Source organism: Zingiber officinale, chromosome 11A (genome assembly GCF_018446385.1).
Source record: "Zingiber officinale cultivar Zhangliang chromosome 11A, Zo_v1.1, whole genome shotgun sequence".
Lineage (NCBI taxonomy): Eukaryota > Viridiplantae > Streptophyta > Magnoliopsida > Zingiberales > Zingiberaceae > Zingiber > Zingiber officinale.
Genome location: NC_056006.1, coordinates 26,366,099 through 26,385,865, shown reverse-complemented (window position 1 = coordinate 26,385,865; position 19,767 = coordinate 26,366,099). Strand labels below are relative to the sequence as shown.

Here is a 19,767-nt window from a genome sequence, read left to right as displayed (position 1 = left end):
TTTGATTTATTCTCATAGTTGATAAAAAAAAAATTTTATGGGATCAAATTAATGCGTGATATTATCTAACTTGATTAAAAAAAATTTATTAATTTTTAATTATTCAAATTTAAAAAATTAGATAAAATTTGAAGAACGGTCTGATGTCAGAATAAATTGAAACGAACTCACGGCGATGCACCCAGCAATCTATAATTACGTGTCCCATCTGCTGATGTGATAATAATTTGATGACTTTCCGTTGGAAGCAGCGAATGACTCGGATCTGAGCTGGCATGAGGCGGTAAGAGGTTGTAAAGGCGTCGGATCTATTGAATCCTATTTCAGGATACCGTGAACCGAGCGTCGCCTTTCCCTTCGCTTCGTGTACCTTCCGCATTGGAGGCGCAAGGGCCGGCGATTTCCTCATCTCCGCCACCACCTGCCCTGAATCCCTTCCCGGCGTTTGAGGAATTTTGCTTCCACCGCCTCCTGCATGGACGATCCGGCAGCACCCTGCCCCCACCTCCCCCTTTATTGGCCCCCGGATGGCTCCCTGTCGATGGACTGGATGGGGCTCTTGACGGGCATCCTCGATTGGTCCTCGCGCAACCTCCCGCCTTCCGATCTCCCCACCCTCCTCCCTTTTCCCGTCCTCGCTCGCCTCCTCCTCGCCGCCTCCGATGTCCTTCACAAGGAGCCTAATTGCGTGAGAATTCACGCCGACAAAGAGGAGCTGAGCAGAGTCGTCGTTGTCGGGGATGTTCACGGTCAGCTACACGATGTCTTGTTCTTGTTGGAGGACGCTGGGTTCCCGGCAGAGGATCGGCTGTTCGTCTTCAACGGTGATTATGTGGATCGGGGCGCGTGGGGGCTGGAAACCTTTGTTCTTCTGCTGGCTTGGAAGGTCTCGTATTTTCCTTTTTTTTTCCCATAACAAAGCTAGGTTTTCTTACCTGATTAACAAGTTTATGATAAAGCTGTGACATTTTGGACCTTTTACTCTGCAAAATATCCTTACATCACCATTGATTTTTGGGTTAATTTTGTTGATTCATATTGGTTGGTTACCATTTGTTGGAAATTAGTTCTTGTGACCAATTGTTCGAATAACGACATGGACATGAAGGACTATATTGCGAGAGTAGATTGTCGTAAATCAATTTATCAGATGAATGAGAATTAATATTCAAAACTATTCATAAAGAAAATCATGATATTATTGATTTAGTCTGGCTTGAACAAATGAGGGATTGAGTTCATACATGTGCATTGTTCATGGACGTTGACACATGAATGCTAACTCAAGTATCCGCAAATGCTGGTTTGTTTGACACTAAAGATTTCTAAGATGCTCATTAATTGCACGTGAAAGAATGATAGTTTCCGATTGATACTTGCTTGCTTGGTGCCAAATGACACATGAGAATTGTATTGTCCGACACTATTCAGATGGGTTCCCCTTGGTTGAGAAGAGAGAAGAGAAGAGTTTTGTCTTCTCTACCATTAATGGAAATATTCCATTTATACTTGTTTATACTACATCTTCAATACTATATAAAGGCCCCAGCACTACTCTCTCAAATCCTTCCATTCTCACAACTTAGTTGTGAGTTCTTCTTTTGAATTGCTCTCTCTCTCTCTCTCTCTCTCCCCTAGAGTTTCAAAGATTTGAAAGTGCTCCTACCTCCACAAGTTGGCGTAGTTGGTTCATGCAAGTGTGTTGCTACCAATAGGCTTGGGTCGATTCCTAATGGGTACAGAATACCCCGCCGGTTGCCTCAACCCCTCCTTGCATGCACTACTGTTGTTGGGCAAAATCCTCCGTGATTTATCTCCCTTCCCAACAGTGAGGAGCCACCCTAGAGGGGTTGCCGAGGTGACAGTTTCACCTTTTGCAGCCAAAGATTTGAAAGTGTTCCACTAAGGTAAAATGCCCCTCGTAATTTACCTGCCTATATCATGCCTTGGGGCGGCGATATTGGGCTGTTTGGGGTGAGTGATTTCACATTTTGTTTTAAACGGCGAGGTCCTCTCTATACACCGGAGCTTCTTCTTTCATTTAATCAAATGGTGTTGTGAACTTGTATAGTTCACACTCTTTGGTTGTACCCATCAATTATCAATTATAGAGTAATAGCTCTTTTCACAATAAGAGTTATCTATACAATAACGACATTTAATTAGGAAAGTTAGCTAGGTAGCTGACCCTCTTAGTAACAGATTTGAAAGTGTAAAATTAGATACCTAGTTAAAAAAAATTGAAAGTGCCAAAACTCAAAATTCAATGTGTTCCTATTTTAAATAGTATGTCATTGTATCTTAGAGGCAATTATCAATCAACCATAAGTTCTTGGGTGGGCAATATCGCCCTAAAGAGAGAAGGTTTGCCTTCACCTCAACCTTAATTCTTTTATTCGAAGGAATTAGTTGATCCAAAAGGGTGTAACGACATTCATAGAGATGGTTCAATAAACAACATTATTAAGTCGGTGACTATGCTACTAGAAGGATTATGTCTACCACTTGAAGATGTAGCTTGACAACCGAAGGGGTGTGTCGAGAATCCTTAAGGGATATGATTTGTATCACCATATTGATGTGTCATTGGCTTGAGTAATTGATTCGTGAACGGGCTGACTATGGGGCCCAATACGTTACACAAACATCATTAATTGAGAGAAATTCCAACAACAATTTTAAAAGGAGATCGTGGATATGGTGACCATAGGCCCCACTCCTACTAGAGAGAAACTTAAAAAATTTTCAGAGTCAACTTCTAATGGTGGCAATAAAGAATGCTGTATTACTTGAAAAAAATGCACCTCGTAGGATGGCCATTGAAAGATGCTCCTCCCAATGCATTCAAAGATGAATCTCAGCTAGGAAAGTGTTCATTGAATGGAAAATAGAGATTTGTATGTAAGAAGGGTTAGACGTCGAATTATACACGGGCTTAGTGCCACCATGATGGCAAAGGTTTTGAGGGGACTAAAGAACACAAAGTGGAGGATGGTGACTTGTAAAAATATCCAAAAAGAGAGCCAACATAAGGCATCAAATAGACGCTTGGGCCCACCTTTCTAGATGTCAAAATGGATGTTTGACAAGTTAGAATGATTGCATCACACATGTTGCAATTAACTAAGGGATAGTGTTTCACACTTGTTATACCTGAGGCCGAAAGGTTTTCTTACTTGCGTTGTTTCAACCATAACCAAAATAAGGTTCTTGGCTTCGGGATGAATGGGCAATCATGCAACCTTGGCTCTAACACTTGACAAGTAATAAACTCACTCTTGTTATGCGCTCAACAAGAAACAAAATCAGTTTGGTCTCATAACTCATGGTGAATAATGACCAATGTGAACCTAGTTCACACACTGAGATGCTTCCCTAGCACAACTTTGCTCACAAATTGGGCATGATAATCAACGATGGTTCTTGAGAACAAAGGCACTCTAATCAAATGACCTCAACTTTGGCTTGATTAAGCACTCTAATTATGCAATCACGACTTTGGCTTGGCACAATTAGAAGGCTAAGGGATGTAAGCTTCTTGAGTCAAGTGTCTCTCGAAGAACAAATCTACCTCTAGTCAACACTTCGATGTGGCGGCCATAGATATTTCTTGGCACGATTTGAAGCAATGGATGCTTTGTGGTTGAGTGTCCTCAAACAATAAATGCTAGTAACACTTCAATCAAAGGGAACTTTACCAAGGATTTTACAACTTTTGTCCTTTCACACAAAGGATAGTTCATTGGTGATTCTAAGAGATATGTAGGCTTGCAGAGAAGTAAGATCGAGGTATTTGAGATGTTTAAAACACTACAAATGTGATTGGAAAAGTTAACTAAGCAAAATCATCTATAATGATAGAGGAAGAGAAGAGAAACATTCATCAATTGAATGTTTCCTACTCATCTCAATCCAACGATGTTGTGGAATGTGAGAATCACACATCAAGTGATGATAAATGTTATGTTGATAAATTTAAGATTATCCTAATAATTATAAGGGAAATTGTTCTCCTGGCACACCACAAACGCTACTAAAAAAGAGATGAAACTCTATACAAGTCATGGAAAGGTCACAAACCTTCCTACTAAGCCAATAAATGTGAGGATATTTGGACAACGTATAGATAATTAAATTTAGGCCAAAATAATTGCATTTATACATGCTCCTAGTTATGATGCATTAGGGTGGGCAAGAAGCTATGAGAAGGGCAAAAATTGTCTAGACTTAATACCATTTTAAGCACTAAATCTTTACTGGTGAGATTTCTATTGAATATAGAGAATCGCGTGGATCTACTAACTAAAGGGGCCTTACCAAGGAATTAAATATATTGCATGCATAGAGAAATTAATCGAAAATCCAACATATGAATCAAGTAGTAGTCCCAATCATATTGAGTGAACATCTCAAGATGATGATTTAGACATTTAGAAGTAATTACTCCAACTCATTCACTTAATAGAAAGGTGTTGTCTGCAAATGGATAAATGGTGGGCCAAAAATTCTTAATAATTCTATACTGTACTGCAAGGGTATAATAGGGTATTATAGGATACTCTTGATAGGAAATCACTTATATAAGTGGAAAATGAGGGCTCGTAAGTATTTAAGAATTGTAAGCATTAGCCAAGGCTAAAATGGACATGATATAGAACTTGTAGAAGTTTAGGTTGCTACTATATGAGTATCATTTTCTCCGTTTGCACCAACGGTACAATTCAAGACATAGCTCATTAGGAATAAATTCATCATATTATATTATGGAAGAGTTAAAGCCACAAGCTATCTTTCTCGATGAAATAGTCAACCTATTGAAACTCTTATTTGTGATCTGCTGAAAATTATTCATAATTTTTATTCACGTGGTGGTGGGGGGATTGTTGGTAATTGGTTCTTTGTCGAATAGAGATATAGATCACTATTTCAAGAGTAGACTATCATAATTTTTCTCTAGTGGATGAAAAATTAATGCCGAAAAAGTATTTGAGTGATAGAAGAGATTATGATATTATTTGTTTGGTTTGACTTGATCGAACGAGAGCATGAGCTCATACACGAGCATGGTCCATGTATGCCAACACATGAATGCTAACTAAAGTATACACGAACGTTGGTTCGTGTGGGACTAAAAGGAAGGGATTTTTAGGACTCACATTAATTGCTCATGAAAGTTGACACTCCTTGCATAGTTCCAAATGACATTTGGGAATGGCAGTGTCTACATTGTTCAAATAATGTTCAGAGTTCTTCTTTTGAGTTCTCTCCCAACCTCCTTTTTAAAGAGTTCCAAGGTTTCAAAAGTTCACTAGGGTTTGAAATTTGAAGTGCTTCTATTTTGAGTCGTAGGTTGTTATATCTTGGGATACAATTGTCAATCAACTATAAGCACTTAGCTGAGGCATATTGTCCGTAGGAGAGAAGGTTTATTTTTGTTTCAACTTTAATTCTCATTTTTGAATGGATAAGTTGACTTTGAAAAGGTGTGTTGACATCCATAGAGATGATTTGATGATTGATATGATTAAGTCGGTGACCAACAATAGTAAATAGCGACGATACTACCAAAGAGGGTACGCCTACCACACAAAGGGATGCTTTGACAACCAAAAGGGTGGGTCAAGAATACAAGGGGGATATTATTTCATCATCATTTTGACATTGCATTGGTTCGAGCCATTGACTGACCAGATCCAACAGGTTGGACCAATCTCATTAATTGACAGAAATTTCAACAAAATCATTATTGTTGGATTTTTCCCGCTCAATGGGATAAGGCTTCCTTGACGTTGTTGTTGGGTTTTGCTAAAACTAACCCTTTGATCCAAAAAATTTAATTTTAGAAAGGCCAAATACCCAAATCTGACTTAATGAAGTGGAATGCATAGAAATTTTGCTCCACCTAAATCATTGATTGTGGTGACAAAGAAATAAACAAGAATTTCCAAAATTATTTTCTATCTCATTTCACTAAGAGAATTACAATATATAGTCATTAAGAATTATCAAATCCCTTAATAGTAGGGTATAATATAGGAAAAAATACAACAATAATTATAGTTTATCAAATCCCTTAATCCTAGGGTCTAATATATGAAGAAATATGACAATAATTACAAGGAATATATACAACAATAATGAAAATCTTAGAAAGGTAATCAAGGGATATACAATTATAATAAAAACATAAAGGAAAGAAGAATATATTGACATTCCCCCTTAAATTGATGCGGGTAAGTCTATCAGCATCAATTTTCTACTGAGAAACTTTTGTCGTTGACTTTTCAAAGCTTTCGTAAAGACATCAACTATTATAAGATTAGTAGAAAGATGAGGAAGAGTGATCACACTTCGAATATAGACCGCCCTAATGTAATGACAGTCCACCTCTATGTGCTTTGTGCGTTCATGATATACTGGATTTACAGCTATTTGACTGACACTAGTATTATCACCATGAATTGAAATAGGATTAGGTGGAGGAAATCCAAAGTAAAAAAGAAGACCACATAACCATACAATTACAAAATAAGCCACAGACATAGCTCTATACTCGACTTCCGTAAAAGATTTAAAGACACAATCTGCTTCTTACATTTCCAAGAAAACAATCCATCTCAAAGAAAAATGCACTAGTCTATTATAGACTTCTTAGTATTTGGGTAAACAACCCAATCTGCATCACTATACGCAGTCAAATGAAGAGCGGATTTTGTAAGAAAAAACAACCCACTAGTAGACGGCCCAGTTAAGTATCGAATAATGCGACGAATTATAGCAAGATAAAGGTGTCGAGGTGATTGCATAAATTTGCTAACTATATTGAGAACATACGAGATATCGGTCGACCCTTGTGATTGTTAGGTAGATAAGACTACCAACAAGTTGTCTATATTAAAAAAGATAAGGTAAAAGCTCGTCTTCATGTTTTCGATATTTCACATTCACCTCTATTGGTGTATTAACAGTAGCATCCTTTAGACCAACTAGCTCAATGAGATCCTTAGATATATTTATATTGATTCAAGAACAAATCATGATCTCGTGAGTGAACTTCCAACCTAAAAAATATATGTGACATGTCCAAGATCTTTCATTTTAAATGTACTATGCAACATATTTTGAAGTTTAGTGATCAACCCATTGTCATTATCGGTGATGATAATATCATCAACATAGACTAAAAAAATACCATATTGGTTGTCTTGTGAAAGAAAAGTGATGAATCATATTGTGTGAAAGAGGTAAGAAGAGTGTTGCAAAACATCTCAAACTAAGCTCTAGGTGCATGCTTCAACTCATACAAAGAGCGTCTTAGCTTGCAAACTATCATCATACTAGGTGGAAGTTTCATGTAAACCTCTTCCGTAAGATCCCCATTCAAGAAGGCATTTTTTTTACATCCATCTGATGTAAAGGCCAAGATTTAGAAGATGCAATAGCAAGAATGGCTCTCATCATGGTCATCTTAGCAACTGGTGCGAATGTTTATTCATAGTCGAGGCTATATTCTTGTTTATTCCCAAGAGCAACTAATCAAACTTTGTATCTATCTAAAGACCCATCAGACTTGAGTTTCAAGAGACCCACTTACTACCAATGAGCTTAACATTTAGATGTAAGGAACAATGTCTCAAGTATGGTTTTCCTCAAGTGCTAGGTTCTACTTCCATTGCTTGTGGCCAACACTCATGTTCCATAGCATGTTTATGACAAGTGGGAATGGAAATAGAAGATAAAGTAGTAGACATAGCCAAGGGGTTGAAAAATCATCTCTTAGGAGGTTTGTGAGGACTAGAGCTTCTTCAAAGAGGAGGTGAATAATTGGAAACCACAGGAAGATGTGGAGAAACCTCAGTAGGACATGTAAGAGGATCACATGTAGGAGTGCGTTATGATAAACATAACTAGGTTTAAATTTTGGAATTGGTTTTGGTGACTTAGGAAAATATGGTAAAACAGATAGAGAAAGGAATTTTAAGGTCTCTTGTGTGCTAAAGAAGGGCTGATTTTTTTTAAAAAATAACATTTGTAGAGACTCAAAGAAATCCTTTTTGGATTCTAGCATATCCTAAGAAAGCACATGTGACAAATTTTCTTTCATGTGCAGGAAGGTTAACAAAGCAAACACTTCCGAAAATATTAATATTGGAATAATTTTGTGCATGCCCAAGCAAACGAAAGTAGGGAGAATCATTGTTCAAGGTGGGAGATAGTAATCTATTAATCAAATAAATAGCCGTAGACAAAGCTTCACACTAAAAATGAAAAGGAACACAAAGCTCAATTAGAAGAGTGCGAACAACATCAAGAAGATGACGATTATTTTCTTTCTGCCATACCGTTTTGTTGTGGAGCGAAAGGACAAAAACATTATGATATGATCCCATGACTTTGAAGAAAAAATTGAAATTCATTTGACATATATTCACCACCTAAATCTGATTGCAAGATTTTGATTTTAGCATAAAATTGTGTTTCGACTAAAGCATGAAAGACTTTAAACATAGAGAAAACCTTCCTTTTAGACCGAAGAAAAATATACCCAAGTAAAGCAAGTGAAATCATCGATAAATGTAATAAAGTATTTGTGATGTTCATGAGAGATTACACATACATCAGTATGTACGAGTTCAAAAGGTTTGGTGGTGTGGTTTTTATGCAATGGAAAAGGAAATGTTTTGCTTTTACCAAGTTTGCAAGATGCACAATTAACAATATCATTTTTAGAAAAAGTCAAATATTTATTTCCAAGTAAAACATAAGAATTAGGGTGTCCTAAACGTCTATGCCACACTTGATTATCTCATTGAACAACATTACAATCAACATAATTTGACACCAGAGGGAGATAGAAACAAAGGAAAGAGACGCCCCACTTTAGGTCCCTTCGTGATCATCTTCTCAGGCACGTTCCTCCAGAATTTGAAAATTAAATATTACAATTATTATCAACTAATTGATCGATAGATATAAGATAAGCGGACAACTTAGGAGATACAAAAATAACATTTAAAGAGGTTGAAATATCACCGACAACTATGATAGGTAAGAAATTATCATCGACAATATTAATACAAATCTCCTTTATATTGTTTTTAACATTATTTAAGGGTAAGACAATCATGTGCTTGGAAGCACTAGAATCAAGATACCAAGGCTTAGGATTACATAGGTAGTTTCAGTACCAAGGCTTAGAATTATAATTTTTATTATCTAAAGAGTCTAAAGCAGAAAGGGTAAAAACTATCATTTGTTGGATCATTTCATGAGTAATAAAAGACTGACGAGGACTAGGGGCATTTAAGAAACCAACCAAGACATTGTTACAGGCAGTTTTAGATTTTATCAATGGCAGATATTATGGCCTATCAAATATGGAATTTACTTTGCCATAATTGTGCTAATTAGCTGTGTATATATTATTATCTAGAGTAGATTATTTGTAATTAGTACATACTTAAATTAGATTATCAGTAATTAATATGGTAGCTATATTTACTTTGTTACTAAAGATAAATTGTAAAGCAATTCTATTTAATGAGAAAGCCCCGGAGAAGAAAGGGACACTTTTTTCTGGAATTTCAAAGCTGTTTTGTCATGGTATCAGAGCCAAAGGAAGGCTGAAATTTCTTCTGCCCTTATAGCTCTTTGGTTTGTTTCTTTTGGGTTGATTTCCAATCAACAATTTTTTTTCTCTCGGTTGATTGACTTGTGATTGAGAGTTTGGATTAAGATTTCTGTTTTTCTGGATTGACTTGTTTTTCGGATGGCTAATGAGATTTTTTCTGGAAGAATACCTACGGAGACTTTGGCAATCAAATTTACCGGAAAGAATTATGCAACATGGGAATTTCAGTTCCGGATGTTTCTGAAAGGGAAGGAGCTTTGGGGTCACATTGATGGGTCTTTAATGGCTCCTGAAAACGCTAAGGACCTTGGTCAATGGGAGACAAAGGATGCCCGAATTATCTCTTGGCTTCTCGGATCCATCGAAGCTCATATGGTGAACAATTTACGTCCTTTTAATACGACTAAGGAGATGTGGGATTACCTGAAACGAATATATCATCAAGATAATATTGCAAGGCGATTCCAACTAGAGCTTGAGATTGGTAACCTCAGTCAAGGTGATCTTTCTATTGAGCAATATTATTCTGGATTTCTTAATCTTTGGGGTGAATATTCTAATATTATATATTCAAAAGTACCAAAGGAGGTCTTAGCTAGTATTCAGGCAATTCATGAAGTTAGTAAACGCGATCAATTTTTAATGAAATTGAGATCAGACTTTGATGTTGCTCGAGCTGGATTGCTAAATAGAAATCCAGTTCCTTCTTTGGATATATGTCTTGGAGAATTATTGCGTGAAGAACAAAGATTGGCTACCCAAGCTGTTCTAGGTGCATCACTAGAAAAATCTACAGTTATCAATGTTGCTTATGCTGCTCAAGGGAGGAACCGTGGTAAGGATCAACTGCAGTGCTATAGTTGTAAGGAGTTTGGGCATATTGCTCGCAACTGCAGTAAGAAATTCTGCAACTATTGTAAGCAACATGGGCACATTATCAAGGAGTGTCCTACACGTCCGGAAAATCGACGAACCCAAGCTTTTCAAGCTACTATTCCAAATCTGAATGTTATTGGTCCTACATCTACAGTCACTGACACCAATCAATCTGTTCTTACGCCAGAGATGGTCCAACAGATGATTCTCACAGCCTTTTCTACTCTTACTCTTCAGGGCCAAGGTATGAATATTTCTTCTTCATGGATTGTTGATTCTGGGGCGTCCAATCAAATGACTGGGTCACCTGATCTGTTGCATAATGTACGACAGTATAATGGCTCACAAAATATTCAGATTGCTAATGGCAGTAATTTTCCAATTACAGCCATTGGTGATATAGGGTCTTCTTTTAGTCATGTATTTCTCTCCTGGGTTGTCTACAAATCTAATTTCTGTTGGTCAGATGGTTGATAATCACTGTGATGTACATTTCTCTCGTGATGGTTGTATTGTATAGGATCAGGTGTCGGGTTAGGTGATCGCGAAGGGGCCTAAAGTGGGAAGATTATTTCCGTTGCAGTTTTCTGTTCCTAGAAATTTGTCCTTCTCTTCTATTGTTACTGCAAATAAGGCTGATATTTGGCATAAACGATTGGGCCATCCGAATAATGTGATTTATCTAATTTAATGAAGAATGGCTTTCTTGGTGACAACATTCAGTCTTTTAAACATCTATTACCTCTTGCCTGCACTACTTGTAAACTTGGGAAAAGTAAAGTTCTACCTTTTCCTACTCATGGTGGTCGTGCTAAAACATGCTTTGAGATAATACATAGTGATGTTTGGGGCATTATTCCAGTTACTTCCCATGCACAATATAGATATTTTGTGACGTTTATTGATGACTATAGTCGATTCACGTGGATATATTTTCTACGTAGTAAAGCTGATGTGTTCACTGTTTTTAAAAAATTTCTGGCTTTTATTGAGACACAATTCTCTACGTGCATTAAGATTTTACGGTCTGATAATGGTGGTGAATATCTATCACATGAATTTCAAGCCCTTTTGCAAAACAAAGGTATTTTATCACAACGGTCATGTCCTTATACTCCCCAGCAAAATGGGGTGGCTGAACGAAAACATCGTCACTTATTGGATATGGTACACACACTCCTCCTAGAGTCCTCAGTTCCGCCTACATTTTGGGTGGAAGCCTTGTCTACTGCTGTGTATTTGATTAATCGGTTGCCCTCTCAACAACTGAATTTTGATTCTCCTTACTATCGTCTTTTCGGTATGCATCCTGATTATCACATGTTGCACACATTTGGGTGTGTTTGTTTTGTCCACTTGCCGTCTCATGAGCGTCACAAGCTTACAGCTCAATCTGTACGGTGTGCTTTTATGGGTTACAACAATGTTCAAAAAGGTTTTCTATGTTATGATGCGATTGCTAATCGTTTGCGTATTTCCCGAAATGTGATTTTCTTTGAGCATGAGTATTATTTTCCGCAACATGTTTCTCCTTCTGGAAGTATTCTTCTTCCTCATTTTGAGAATACCTCTCCATCAACTGATCGTTTTATACCTGGCGTTATATATCAACGACGAAAAACCTCACCATCACAAACTCTTCCCGATCCTAATCCAATGGTTCTTCGAAAATCCTCTCGCACTCGTCATCCTCCTGATAAATATGGTTTTTCTGCCACTTTAGCTGATACTACAGTTCCTACCTCTTATTCGCATGCGACTAAGCAGACATGTTGGGTTAAAGCTATGCAGGATGAACTTCAGGCTCTTCAGGAGAATCACACTTGGGATATTGTTCCTTGCCCAAGTGGTGTTAAGCCCATTGGTTGTAAATGGGTATATTCTATTAAGGTACAATCTTATGGCTCAATTGATAGATATAAAGCAAGGCTGGTGGCACTTGGTAATCGCCAGGAGTATGGAGTGGATTATGAGGAGACATTTGCTCCTGTAGCTAAGATGACGACAGTGCGACTTATCCTTGCTATTGCTGCTTCCAAGGGATGGTCATTACGACAAATGGATGTGAAAAATGCCTTTTTGCATGGAGATCTTAAGGAAGAAATTTATATGACTCCACCATCAGGATTATTTTCTACACCCTCTTCTGATGTTTGCAAACTAAAACGTTCACTCTATGAGGCTCCACGTGCTTGGTTTGACAAGTTCCGCTCTACGCTTATTAACTTCTCTTTTGTCCAAAGTCAGTATGATTCTTCTTTATTCCTGTGCAAAACTGCAAAAGGAATCGTCTTGCTCCTGGTATATGCTGATGATATTGTTATTACAGGGTCCAACTCTGTCTTAATTTCTCAGCTTCAAGAGCATCTTCAGGGGTCTTTCCATATGAAAGACTTGGGATCTTTACATTATTTTTTGGGGCTTGAAGTACACTCTGCTCCAGCTGGAATTTTCTTACATCAACATAAATATCTTCAGGGGATAGTGGCTTTGGCTGGTCTACAGGATGGTCGTTCTGTTGATCATCCTTTAGAGGTGAACATTAAATATCGCCGGGATGAGGGTGATTTTCTCCCAGATCCATCTTTTATAGACAACTAGTGGGGAGCTTGAACTATCTGACTATTACCCGGCCTGATATTGCCTTTTCTGTTCAACAAGTTAGTCAATTTCTATAAGCACCTACACATCTTCATTTGGCTGCAGTTCGACGCATTGTTCGCTATTTGCATGGCACTTCTTCCCGGGGACTTTTCTTCTCTGCGGGCTCTCCTATTCGTTTGGTTGCATATAGTGATGCTGATTGGGCTGGTTGTTCTGATACTCGACGCTCAGTTACAGGTTGGTGCATGTTTTTGGGTACCTCTCTTATTGCGTGGAAACGTAAGAAGCAAGATCGGGTGTCTAAGTCTTCCACAGAATCAGAGTATCGTGCTATGTCCTCTGCTTGTTCTGAAATAGTTTGGCTTCGGGGACTGTTGGGTGAACTTGGGTTTTCCCAACTTGAATCTACTCCACTTCATGCAGATAATACTAGTGCTATTCAAATTGCTGCTAATCCAGTATTTCACGAACGCACCAAACACATCGAAGTAGATTGTCATTCTATTCGTGAGGCATATGATGCTTGTGTCATCACTCTTTCCACATATAACCACTGAATTCCAAATTGCTGATGTGTTTACTAAAGCTCTCTCCCGACATCGTCATCACTTTCTTATTGACAAATTGATGCTTGTTGATCATCCAGCATCAATTTGAGGGGGGATATCAATGGCAGATATTATGGCCTATCAAATATGGAATTTACTTTGCCATAATTGTGCTAATTAGCTGTGTATATATTATTACCTAGAGTAGATTATTTGTAATTAGTACATACTTAAATTAGATTATCAGTAATTAATATGGTAGCTATATTTACTTTGTTACTAAAGATAAATTGTAAAGCAATTCTATTTAATGAGAAAGCTCCGGAGAAGAAAGGGACACTTTTTTCTGGAATTTCAAAGCTGTTTTGTCACTTTTTTATGGAATTTCAAAGCTGTTTTGTCAGATTTTAGAAGCCGAGTGGAACAATCTCACAATATGGGTTTCTTATAATAAATGCAAAATTTTTTAGTACAATTTGTGGCAATGCGCCCAAATCCTTTGCAACTATAGCACTGGACATTAATCATATCTCTGCCTCAACTAAAACCCCCCGTGAGTAGTGTAGGCAACAAGAATTGAAGTAGAATATCAAGCCTTTTGCTCCAAGACAACCTATGTATTGAGTCGTTCTTCCTTGAGAAGCTCTCCTACACAAATATCCAATACAGGAACTGGTTCTCTGTTTTGATTGCTTCAAACTCCCCCTTTAACTTCATTAAAAACTAGTCATGTTTGCTAGTCTCATGCACACTTTGGATAGCAATGAATCCTTCAGGAAGTACACTTACATACATAATATCGGTGTACTGAGCCCAAGATTTTCAAAGGAAGAATAACTCTTGGATTATGGAGAGTTCCACACTTTCAAGGATCCAAAACATAATCTAAGCATCCTTCACCTCCCATTTCACATATTTCTCCTTCTTGCTGTTAGGTGCAGGATTCGTCTTATCAAATGATCCCATAATTCCTTTCTCTTGACAAAGATCTGAATTGGAATGTATAGGCAGAATAGTTCTTGCCATTAAATCGAACAAGAAAATGTTCAGATCATTCCAAAGACATGATTTAATCAGAAACAAGTACTAAGAGATCAGGTCTAAGAAAATAGACTAGAAGAACATGAAAAAGAACAAAGCACTATCTTGGAGTTAAACAAGGAACTAGACACAAGATGAAATGATCTTAGAGTTTTGACTCTGATACCATGACAAAGAAATAAATGAGAATTTTGTCTCATTTTCACTAAGAGAATTACAATATATAGAGATCAACAATTATCAAATTCCTTAATGGTCTAATATTGGAAGAAATACATCAATACTTATAAATAGCTTATCAAATCTCTTAAACCTAGGGTCTAATAGAAAGAACTACAACAATAATTACCAGGGATATACACCTATAACAGAAATCTTAAAGAGGTACTGAAGGGATATACACCTATAACAAAACTAAATATTGAAAGAAGAATATATTGACAAGTGCGATTATATAAAAGGAAAATTCACGAAATGGCTAGCAAATATTTGCAAAATCAAGAATGATAATCTTTGTAATTGCTTTTGCCAATATTTACTTTAATTTAGTTATTATCAGTGTAAAAAATTAAAGACATCTGCTAAAGGATAACACATGCAATTAAAAATAAGTAAGACTATTGCAAAATTGATTGAACTGTACTTGAAGATATTACTAAATGGATTGAATCCTGAGGATGAAAATAACTAAATGATTTCCATTGAGCCACTCAACAAACTTCGACTCATTGTACCAGTTTGTTATCAATGCTTTTTTTTTTTAATGACCTGCAAACAGAATTATAGAAGTTCAATCATATATGTGAAAGTTCTGGTACAAATTGATTCTGCTAATTCAATATTTTAAGGAGAAAATCAGATAATATCATTGATAATTTATTCCTTCGAACCACTCGAGAATATTAATAAAATACTTACATTGCTGGAAAGCCCAAATTCTTGACTTTACATCAAATAGTTTTTGATTCAAAATAATTTAATTATTGGTTTATAGGTTTTTCTACCACATCGAGTGTTTCTTCTCCGTGGCAATCATGAATCAAAATATTGCACCTCAGTGTATGGTTTTGAGAATGAAGTTTTGTCTAAATATGGAGACCAAGGCAAACAAGTTTATAGGAAATGCTTAAGATGTTTTGAAGATCTTCCCTTAGCCTCTGTTATAGCAGATTCTGTATATACAGCTCATGGAGGACTTTTTCGCAGCATAAATGTTACTCCATCAAAGAGATCAAAAGGTAAAAAAGGTCGTAGGATAGTTACTAATGTTGAAACCTCTTTAAAGTTGGGTTCCATGGAAGAACTATCAAAAGCAAGACGAACTGTGCTTGATCCTCCATGGGAAGGATTGAATCTGATTCCTGGTGATGTACTGTGGTCTGATCCGTCATTAGCCTTGGGTCTCTCTCCGAACAAGGAAAGGGGCATTGGTTTGATGTGGGGCCCTGATTGCACTGAAGAGTTCCTTAAGAAAAATCAGTTCAAGGTTTGTTATTTATGTTATCATGCATTTTAGTTATTTCTTTATCCGTTTCTTTCATTGATTATTTTCCATGTCATAATTCGTTCCTCATTAGTTATCAAATCTAGTTGCTTTATTTTTTCAAAATATCACAACAGAGTCAGGAAGTTCGTTCCTCATTAGTTATCAAATCTAGTTGCTTTATTTTTTCAAAATATCACAACAGAGTCAGGAAGACAATTCTGCATTGTTCTTTAATCCTCTTGTCCTACGGTGTAGCGGAAGGGCGCCAAGTTGTCACTCAGGCACCCGCGGTTCGATCCCCAGCTATGGTGCATTTGAATGGGGCACGCAACCATAGGATGCTGAGCTTTTGGGCCTTACTCGTCCTAGAAAAATAAAATAGAGATACTCCTCAATTGACTCCTCCAATTGTAACTCAAGCTTAGATGTGTTTTTTGTTCGAAAAGGCCTAAAATCTACAAGAGAATTAGTTTGGGTTCCCGTGTTAAAAGAATCAAAATGGGAATTCGTTTTTGAAACATGTTCATTCATTACTATTACTTATGAGTTATGACATTGGAGAGGGGCTCCGGGCTCGACCATAGGGAGAGGTTTCGAGTTTATAATACCGTAGTCGTGAATTCAGGTACGAGCGACAGGTCGTGAATCTTTCCACGTCGCTATGCTTGTTCGTTATCTTATCACTCGTTCGTCATTATTATTGTGCCTGAATTCACCTTTCGGGTTCCTCTAACAGAGAGCCAATCAATCGCTCGCCAGTTGCGAGTTGCGAGTTGCGAGCTACGAGTTGCTCGGCCGCCCACCGCGAGCGTTTCCCGATTTACCCTAGAGGCCGGTAGAAAACTTCCGTGGGGCTAGGCCACCCTAGGTTTGTGTTACGGTTCATCAATTTTTTGTTTTAATCCTCCTGTCCTAGCATAATCCTCTCGACTAAAATGTTACCCAGCTGTTTCTTAAAGTCAGAATGAATGGCATAATAAGATTTATTTAGCACTTGATTATTGTACCTGAAACGTATAGGTATATAGGAAATTTTTAGTCAAAGAATATTGGAACTGGGATATGTAATTGGTGTAATAGGTTGTAATGTATTATATATATAACTTGAAATAACAGATATCTTCTTCAGTTGAGGGAACCTGGATTCTGGAAAAGTATAACATAGGCACATGGTTGACTCAGAGTAATATTATTATTCCTGGTTGCCTGGTTCTGCAATGAGTTATCCTTTGAAGCATCCCATGTGATACACACTGAGCTAATTAGAACAGGGTGTCTCATATTCTGCATTGGTGGATATTCTTGGGGGGTCTGCAATTTTTTTTTTATATATCTGCTTAGAGCTTCTTTAGGATATTATGGATCCAAAAGTATTTATCTGTTCAGTGAATAGCTTGTTTGGTGTATCTGAGGAGTTGCAAGTTACCTTTTGAATTGCATTGTCCGCTTATCTTAAATATCAAGATGTATGGAGATAACATGAATTTTCTGAAGTTCTTTCCCTATTTCAACTATAGTTGATTATCAGGTCACACGAAGGCCCTGATGCCAGGGTTAAACGGGATGATCTTTCTGGGATGGATGCAGGCTATACAATAGATCATCAAGTAGAATCTGGGCAGCTGATTACTCTCTTTAGTGCTCCGGACTATCCCCAATTTCAGGTTCTTTAAATACTTTTTTTTTTCACATACGAAGAGTTATAATATGTCAAAGATCTTTGTTGTAAAACTGGGGCTTTGTGTTAGCAAAATATTACCTACCTTTTCCTTAATACCTCCTCAAAGTAGTTTCTTTGAGGATCATATTGAATTCATTAAGTTTGAGATGGCTCACAGAAAAAATTGGGACAGGTTCCTCAATTTATGACATATGAAACCAGCTTGAATATTTTTTTGTTAAAGATAAAATTGTCCCACGGAGCTCTGCATGCAAAATATGTCCAGTTAAATATACTAAGGAAGAAGTTATGAACACAGTTTATTGCTATACATTTTTAGCATGCTTGCTTAAATTTATTTCCCCTGTTGGGTAGGGATGGTCTGATGCAAACTGTAAGCTTTTTTTCCCTTGACAGCATGCTTGCAAGTAGATGCTAAGCTCAATGGTGGCTTCCAATTATTTAAAAATCGTCAGTCATTTCATATCTTTTCTAAAATCTTCCCTTCTACCTAATATTATGCAGGCCACTGATAAGCGATTCAACAATCGGGGGGCATATATTGTGTTGCAGCCACCTCATTTTGCTTCACCTGTTTTTCATACCTTTGAAGCTGTAAAACCAAGGCCTCAGGTAATAAGAATATCTTGTTTCTCATGTATTAAGATATATATGCAATTTTTTTTCTCAGTTGCATTGCTTCATTCTTCATAATATTGATTATTTCCATTTGAGAAGCATTACTTTAATATTAATGTCTGATCCTCATGTTCAGTCTACCCTTCTACATGACTTTATGTACATTGTGGAACAAAGCATTATGTTTCAAAATTGTTCCCTAGGGATTATGCTGGTAGTTGTGTTAGGATATAAATGTATGTAGTTTTGCATACAATTGTTGAGATAAATTGTCAATCAATCATTTTCAACCCCTTTTTATGCTCTAACTGTTTCACGGTTAGCTCACATAAGGAGGTCATACAGGTAAAACCGTATTACGACTATGAAGAAGTAATTGACTCGGATGAGGAATTGGATTTGAGATCAATGGACAATGGCTCTTCTATCGGAAGTGGTTGAATGGACATTCGTCGGAAACATATTGACCTGTGTTTCCTTGTTTTGTGCTTGGGGTAATATTTATATAGATGTAAAATTTCTGTCATTGTTGTAGGAGAAAAAGAAAACAAGAGGTAGATTGTTAGTTGCCATGGTAAATTCGATCAATGGTGGCTTGTAGGCAGATGAATGAATGCCTTTGATGAGTGGCACATTCTCATGAAAAGCAGATATGCAACTTTCTTTTCTTTTTTTTTTTCCTTTTCAAATTGACTTTCACTTGTTAAAAAAAACAGCTTTTCCCCATGAAACCTTCTCTCGAAGATGGTAACCTTGTACAATGGTGAGTTTTGACATTGATGACCTCTAGAAGGGTCTGCTTGTATGCACCAAAAGTATCTTCTGGCAACTTCAACGGTAAGAAAATTTATTTAGAATGATGCAAAAGTAGCTAACTATGGGGTTGTAAACTAGTAGAGTGTAAAAGAAAATTAAACTATTGAAATGATTGTTTTGATTTTTTTTTCTTTATCAGTTTAAGTTTAGTTCGCTTCATTATATAATGAGCTTTCAATTTTTATTTGATTATTTGAAATTTCTATATTTCTAAATTTATGTAATTGCTTAGTAAGTTTGATATTATAATATTTTTTATTCATTTTAAGAGTTTTTTAAATCTATTTATTAGATAAGAGATTTATTTATGAATATAGTTTATAAATTTAGTTCATGAACATTCATCCTGAACTAAAAACAGGAGAAAGTTTTTTTTATTAAGATTAAATGTCTCTAAAACAATCACAATCGATTGTTGAACGAGAAAAAAAAAAGGAGAGTTTTTCAGATCAGATAAGCTTTTGTA

At 36.7% G+C, this 19,767-nt stretch overlaps 1 protein-coding gene across 1 annotated transcript; it reads left to right on the top strand.

The window, feature by feature from the left end:
- The first annotated feature begins 335 nt into the window (after positions 1-335).
- On the top strand, positions 336-19,246 carry LOC122030983 (serine/threonine-protein phosphatase 7-like). Its single transcript, XM_042590030.1, has 5 exons — positions 336-886; positions 15,695-16,186; positions 17,704-17,850; positions 18,372-18,479; positions 18,831-19,246. Exons 1-5 carry the CDS (start codon positions 476-478, stop codon positions 18,924-18,926), a joined length of 1,254 nt encoding a protein of 417 aa, XP_042445964.1. The 5' UTR covers positions 336-475; the 3' UTR covers positions 18,927-19,246.
- The last annotated feature ends 521 nt before the right edge of the window (positions 19,247-19,767 follow it).

Coding starts and splice junctions, on each gene's coding strand:
- LOC122030983 (XM_042590030.1), top strand. CDS start 476: ATGGACGATCCGGCAGCACCCTGCCCCCACCTCCCCCTTTATTGGCCC. Junction 16,187..17,703: donor TTAAGAAAAATCAGTTCAAG/GTTTGTTATTTA, acceptor TTTCAACTATAG/TTGATTATCAGGTCACACGA. Junction 18,480..18,830: donor CTGTAAAACCAAGGCCTCAG/GTAATAAGAATA, acceptor GAGGTCATACAG/GTAAAACCGTATTACGACTA.